Source organism: Pristiophorus japonicus, chromosome 13, assembly GCF_044704955.1.
Source record: "Pristiophorus japonicus isolate sPriJap1 chromosome 13, sPriJap1.hap1, whole genome shotgun sequence".
NCBI classification, from domain to species: Eukaryota; Metazoa; Chordata; class Chondrichthyes; family Pristiophoridae; genus Pristiophorus; species Pristiophorus japonicus.
Window position 1 is genome coordinate 93,820,569 of NC_091989.1, and position 7,833 is coordinate 93,828,401.

General features: G+C 41.4%; 1 protein-coding gene across 1 annotated transcript in view; it reads right to left on the reverse strand.

Annotated features, from left to right (window-relative positions):
* The window catches only part of LOC139278706 (RNA-binding Raly-like protein), a 1,090,435-nt gene extending 1,090,136 nt beyond the window's left edge, over positions 1-299 (reverse strand). Inside the window, exon 1 of the mRNA XM_070897767.1 lies at positions 44-299. Within this exon, the coding sequence (XP_070753868.1) occupies positions 44-299 (256 nt within the window). The remainder of the gene's footprint in view (positions 1-43) is intronic.
* Positions 300-7,833: the final 7,534 nt, after the last annotated feature.

The following is a 7,833-nucleotide window of genomic DNA, read 5'->3' on the forward strand; positions in this document are numbered from 1 at the left end:
TGTTTAATTTCCTCCTTCCATAAAGCTTTGTGGTATTACTCACCCAATGGCTGCCCAGCCACTATCCTGTTGTGCTCCCCCGCCACTGCCGCTCTGGCATTCCGTTCAAATACGTACTGCACAAATGCGTATCCTTTGTGTACAGAGCACCCCACTATCTTGCCGTACTTGCCAAAGATGGCCTCCACATCTGCCTTCTTCACAATGGCTGTGTTTAGGTTACCAATGAAGACTCTGGAGTTGATGGACTTGGGATCATTTTTATTGGTCACATTACTGGTCATTGACTTACTTGTCATTTTCCTCTAGAAGGGACCTGCAAAAGTATAAATGAATGTTTACCTTTTGAGTAGAGCATGATCTGCGCAGCTTCTAGCAAAGCTTTATTCTTTAGTTTTTTTTTGTGTGACTGTATACGTGCAAATTAAGCCAAGGAATTGGATGATGGAAAATGGGACATTTTCCCTTATAAACCCAGCGATGGTATTAAATCGTTGCCACTCAGTGGCATAGTGACACTGACTACTACAGCGCTAAAGCTCATTGCCATGAAGTTGCATGATAAAGCTGATGTCCTGCACTCTGCTCATGCCGGAATCCAAGCCGTGCTGAGCAAGGGAATGCTAAGTGAAGGTTGTCACAACTTCTGGTCGGGGGAAGGAAGGGGAAATGGACAGCGCAGCCCAGGCTGCACAATTAATGGCCATATGGGGCATTGGTAGAGGCCTGGGAGCAGTCCAATAGAGGTCTCAGTGTAGGCAAACCTACTTACTTTCGACCAATAATAAGTTTTTAAAAATTCACGAGACCTTTCTGTAATATAGGTGTTTTTGCTTTCACTCAGTATTTTATCAAAGGAAAATGTATAAGCTTCCCTAAGTTTGGGAACATTGCTTCACTTGCACTCCTGACATCTTTGAACTCTTCTGAGATTTAGGCCATATCAAATACAGCAATTCCTGATCATTATCCTAACAACCCAATCCTAGCCCCAAACCCCATCTTCAATAGGAATTATCTGTCACTGTAAATTGGACATCTCGCCGTACACATCATAACATGCCACCTAAGTGTTTCCACAGTATGACATGCTGCCAATATCAGCCCAATTTGCTAAACATATTGCTAATCAATGGTGAGGGTGAGGAAAATCAGCATAGCTTTCAGTTCGTTAGTAGTGCCGTTTGATGACCTGGGTGTGTGGCCTGGGAGACTGTAACTGTATGAGGAACATGAAAACATTAAAATAAAGTTGCATTTTTCCTTTAAAATATAAAACTAGAAAAGCATTCTCCTCTAATTCCAGGACCATCTTTGAATTAGTGTTAAATGTGAAGATTTATGCTTCAACAACAACTTGCATTTATATAGCACCCTAAATGTAGTAAAACATCCCAAACGCTTTACAGGAACTTTATCAGAGAAAATTGGACACAGATCCACATTAGGAGGTATAAAATAGGTGACAAAAACTTGATTAAAGAGGAGGGGAACATCTAAGCAATAGTGACCATAATATAATATTATGGTCACTATTAAAATGATAATTGAGAAGGACATAAGTATGATGAAAACCAGTGTAATAGATTGGCGAAAAGCTGATTTTGAGGGGCTGAGAGTAGAACTTGGGAAAATAAAATGGGCAACAATATTGGCCAAAAACGATGTAGAACAGCAATGGGAAACATTTAAAATGATGTTCAACAGAGTGCACGAACAATATATTCCGCTAAAAGGAAAGAACAAACTAAACACTAATGAGACTCCATAGATGAATAAAGCCATAAGGGAACAATTGAGGGTGAGGAAAGAAGCATACATTAAGTACATAGATAGCAGTGGAGTGCATGATAAGGGAGAATACGAAAAGATGAGGAGAGCAGTCAAAAAAACAATTAGGAAGGCAAAGAGGAACTATGAAATTAAATTATCAAAGAACATAACAAAATAGTAAAATATTTTACAGGCACATCAATAAAAAAAGGAAGGTGGGATGGGAATAGGGCCATTATGGGATAGACAGGATTATACCACAGGTAACGATAGAGGGATGGCAGAAATATTAAATAATTATTTTGCTTTAGGGAGATAGAACAGGTGGACATGACATTGGATGATGAGATTAGTAATGAGATAAGTACATTTAAAATAAAAAGAGAGGATATAAACCAATCAAACTCAAAGAGGATAAAACCCCTGGTCCAGATGGATTGTATCCACACATTTTAAAATAATCTAGAGAAGAGATAGCAGAGGCACTACTACATATATTTAATAATTCATTAGAAAAAGGTATAGTGCCAGAGGACTGGCAGATAGCTAATGTAATACCTATATTTAAGGGGGATAGAATATTTCCATGGAATTGTAGACCAGTCAGCTTAACATCGGTGTAAGGAAAAATAATGGAATCCCTACTAAAGGAGAAAATAGAATAATATCTAGAAACCAAAAATATAATAATGAATCGTCAGCATGGATTTCAAAAGGGAAAGTTTTGCTTGACCAACCTCATTGGTATTTTTTGAAGAGGTAACAGAGAGAGTAGACAATGGTAATGCAGTAGATATAATTTATCTAGATTTTCAAAAGTCCTTCGATAACGTACCCCATAATAGACTGATGAACAAGGTCAGAGAATGCAGAGTCAGGGGACAAGTAGCTGAATGGCTAGCTAGCTGGCTTCAGGATAGAATGCAGGGAATAGGGGTAAAGGGTAGCTGTTCACAGTGGCTGAAGGTGGGCAGTGGTGTTCCACAAGGATCAGTGCTGGGACCACTGTTGTTCACAATTTATATTAATGATTTAGTCTTTGGAATCAAAAACACAATTTCTAAATTTGCAGATGACACCAAATTCGGGACGATAGTCAATACTGAGGAGGACTGCAACAAATTGCAGGAGCACATTAATAAACTTGCAGAATCGGCATATAATTGGCAAATAAAGTTCAACACAGATAAATGTGAGGTATTACATTTTGATAGGAAAAATAGGGAGGTCGCTTATTACTTGGCGGGTGCGATTTTTGGTGGGGTAGAGGAACAAAGAGATCTTGGAGTACAAATAAATAAATCACTAAAAGTTGCGACACAGGTTAGCAAGACCATAAAAAAGCAAAGCAACCACTAGGATTTATTTCTACAGGGACAGAATTGAAAAGTAGGGAAGTTATGTTAAACCTGTATCGAACCTTGGTTCGGCCACACTTGGAGTACCGTGTACAGTTCTGATTGCCATATTATAAAAAGTATATAGAAAGACTGGAGAATGCGCAGAGAAAATTTCCAAGGATGATACCAGAAATGTGAGGATATACGTATCAGGAAAGGATGAACAGGTTGGATCTCTTTTCTCTTGATAAAGGCAGAGGGCTGACTTAATAGCGGTCTTTTTAATTATAAAAGGTTTTGATAGAGTGGATACAGAGAGAAACATAGAAACATAGAAAATAGGTGCAGGAGCAGGCCATTTGACCCTTCGAGGCTGCACCACCATTCAATATGATCATGGCTGATCATGCAACTTCAGTACCCCACTCCTGCCTTCTCTCCATACCCCCTGATCCCTTTAGCCGTAAAGGCCACATCTAACTTCTTTTGAATATATTCAACGAACTGGACTCAACAACTTTCTGTGGTAGAGAATTCCATAGGTTCACAATTCTCTGGGTGAAAAAATGTCTCCTCATCTCGGTCCTCTCTGGCTTACCCCTTATCCTTAGGCTGTGTCCCCTGGTTCTGGACTTCTCCAACATCGGGAACATTCTTCCTGCATCTAACCTGTCCAATCCCGTCAGAATGTTATATGTTTCTATGAGATCCACTCTCATTCTTCTAAATTCCAGTGAATATAAGCCTAGTCGATTCAGTCTTTCTTCATATGTCAGCCCTGCCATCCCAGGAACCAGTCTGGTGAACCTTCACTGCACTCCCTCAACAGCAAGAATGTCCTTCCTCAGATTAGGAGACCAAAACTGCACACAATACTCAAGGTGTGGCCTCACCAAGGCCCTGTACAACTGCAGTAAGACCTCCCTGCTCCGATACTCAAATCCTCTTGCTATGAAGGCTAACATGCCATTTGCTTTCTTTACTGCCTGCTGTACCTGCATGCCTACCTTCAATGACTGATGTCCCAGGTCTCGTTGCTCCTTCCCTTTTACTAATCTGTCACCATTCATATAATAATCTGTTTTTGCCACCAAAGTGGATTACCTCACATTTATCCACATTATACTGCATCTGCCATGCATTTGCCCACTCACCTAACCTGTCCAAGTCACCCTGCAGCCTCTTGGTATCCTCCTCACAGCTCACACTGCCACCAGCTTAGTGTCATCTGCAAACTTGGAGATATTACATTCAATTCTATTGTTTAAATCATTAATATATATTGTAAATAACTGGGGTCCCAGTACTGAACCTTGCGGTACCCCACTAGTCACTGCCTGCCATTCTGAAAAGGGCCCGTTTATTCCCACTCTTTGCTTCCTGTCTGCCAACTAGTTTTCTATCCACGTCAATACATTACCCCCAATACCATGTGCTTTAATTTTGCACACTAATCTCTTGTGTGGGACCTTATCAAAAGCCTTTTGAAAGTCCAAATACACCACATCCACTGGTTCTCCCTTATCCACTCTACTAGTTATATCCTCAAAAAATTCGAGAAGATTTGTCAAGCATGATTTCCCTTTCATAAATTCATGCTGACTTGGACCGATCCTGTCACTGCTTTCCAAATGCGCTGCTATTACATCTTTAATAATTGATTCCAGCATTTTCCCCACTACTGATGTCAGGCTAACCGGTCTATAATTCCCTGTTTTCTTCTCCCTCCTTTTTTTTAAAAAAGTGGGGTTACATTAACTACACTCCAATCCATAGGAACTGATCCAGAGTCCATGGAATGTTGGAAAATGACCACCAATGCATCTACTATTTCTTGGGCCACTTCCTTAAGTACTCTGGAATGCAGACTATCAGGCCCTGGGGATTTATCGGCCTTCAATCCCATCAATTTCCCGAACATCATTTCCTGACTAATAGGGATTTCCCTCAGTTCCCTCTTCTTGCTAGACCCTCGGTTCCCTACTATTTTCGGCAGGTTATTCGTGTCTTCCTTAGTGAAGATAGAACTAAAGTATTTGTTCAATTGGTCTGCCATTTCCTTATTCCCCATTATGAATTCACATGATTTTCCACTTGTGGGGAAGAGCATAACTAGAGGCCGTCAATATAAGATAGTCACCAAGAATTACAATTGGTAATTCAGAAGAAACTTCTTTACCCAGAGAGTGATGAGAATGTGGAACTCGCTACCACAGGGAGTGGTTGAAGCGAATGGTACAGATGGATTTAAGGGGAGGCTAGACAAGCATTTGAGGAAGAAGGAAATAGAGGGATATGCTGATAGAGTTAGATGAGGAAAGACGGAATGAGGCTTGAGTGGATCATAAACACCGGCATTGATTGATTGGGCCGAATGGCCTATTTCTGTGCCTATGTAATAATCCTATGTAAAAAGAGATAGGTTTTATGAGCATCATAAAGGAGGAGAGTTAGAAAAGTGAAAAGGTTTAAGGAGGGAATTCCAGAGCATAGAGATCGCAGAGGGTTGTTGGGCTGGAGAAGATTACAGAGATAGGGAGGGGCGAGGCCATGGAGGGATTTGAAAACAGAATGAGTATTTTAAAATCAAGCGCATTGCTGAACCGGGAGCCAATGTAGGTCAGAGAGCACAAGGGTGATGGGTGAACGGGATGTGCTTTCAACACATCTCCATTGGAAAGTGGGTCACAGGCTGCTTTACACATGCCAATTAGGATGAGGTTTGGAACACACATTTTGAGTGTATCTTGCCTCCTCCTGTGACGTCATGAAGTTATGCTCCAGTGAGTTTATGAACATCTATGGTGATTTGCGAAACACTATATTCATGATGAAAGTTAATCGACCTGTAACATTTATTCTGTTTTTCTCTCGACTGATGCTGCCTGACCTGCTGAGTACTATATTTATGATGTCAGTTGAGTGGATGTTCTGTATAACATGTCAGTTTGCAGACTGCATGCAAACAACTGTCCTAAAGCATAAACCAGAGTTACGGGGCAATTGAGAAACAACACCAAGTGTACCACTGTCACCCTGTATTAGGCTTTTGGGTCAGTTCAGTAGAATACATTGCCCTTTTAATTCCAACTGTTTGGGATATATTCAGGTCTCAGCTGCCCGAGGTGAGAAGAAAGACTGACAGTGTTATTTTTCATTACACAAAAGAATAAAAGTAATTGGAAAATTTGCAACACCCAGTTTAGCATTCTAGGACAAACAACATTGAATTAACAAATTGTCAGCAATCTGATCCTGCAGTTAAAGGACACTTCACATTCTCATCTTTATTTTCCTCTAATAAGACAGTGTTTAAAATTGATGTTATTCGGTACAGTGCTAGACCATTCAGCCCATCAAAAATGCTCTCTCATCTGGTAAGTCACTGCAGCTCTGTTTTCAATCTAAATTCTCTGCCTTTCCTCATATCTTTGGGTGAGGCGCCCAAAACTGAATCTTTAATTTCTGAAGATTCCAGGATAATCCTGGAGGGTTGGTAATCTTATGTCTAAGACCAATTCTGCATTTTGCCAATGTCCGAATGCACACTTTCCAGCAGAGGGGTCTCTGGATGGTGGTCAGGAGCAGGAGCCTCTGCCCACCCGCCCCCCCCCCCAGCTGACTTTTCCCATCCCAATCCCAAGTGCACAGCGACAAACTGCCGCTTTGCTTACTACTACTCTTGAGATCAGCAAACTGAGTGCAATCTATGAAGCAAACCTGAAACCTTCTAGTCTGTATGGATCAGTTACAGACCTTCTTTAGTGTCTGCTGTGGCTCAGTTGACAGCACTCTCGCCTCTGGGTCAGAAGGTCGTGGGTTCAAGTCCCACTCCAGAGCATAGAGCACATCATCTAGGCTGACATTCCAGTGCAGTGCTGAGGGAGTGCTGCACTGTCCGAGGCAGCATCTTTCAAATGAGATGTTAAACAGAGGCCTCGACCGGCCTCTCAAGTTCACTTCAAGAAAGTATTTCATTGGCTGTGGGGCAACCTGAGGTCGTGAAAGGTGCAATCTCCTTCTTTATGGTTTTACCATCTGACCCATCATAGAGTTACTGCATGAAATATTCTTACAATGATACAGCCAATGCTTTGGTGAGAGCAGGTGCCCAGATTAGACAAGCTCCATGTGCTCGCGACAAGATAATTTGTTGAACAGTGAAGAAAAGCTGAACTGGTAACAGTGCCCCTTTACTAACTATGAGAAACTAATGAACAAAATGTCTGCTAGCCACCCAGAATAAGCTGTGCTGCACTCCATATAATTCGCTGAACTTAGCTATCATTTGTTCGAGGTTTAATAGGCATCAGGCTGAGAGTGTCAAAGGAAGCCCAGTTACTAAAATTGACAGGACAGTTTGGAACATAGTAATTATCTTTGATGGCACATTAGCCAAGTTATCCTTCTCTGCGGTCTCATCTCTTCTATCCCTGCATGGAGCCCTTCCTAAAACGCCGTCAAATTCATAGCTCTGCATTCATAGATTGCCCAACTGCTTGAATGCACTCTGTATAATACAAATTTGAACTTCTCCCAGCGTTTGGTATCTTCTACTCCCTCCTTCCGACTGGTGTTGACGTATGCTTCCAACAGCACTGACTGTTATTTGATATCTGTCCTAAGTGGCCTTAATTTTTCAGGTGTAACTTTGTAAGCGGGCAACTAAATTTCCTGCTCTGCCAGGGAAAGTGTGGGGAGGCAGCATTTCTGCCCACCC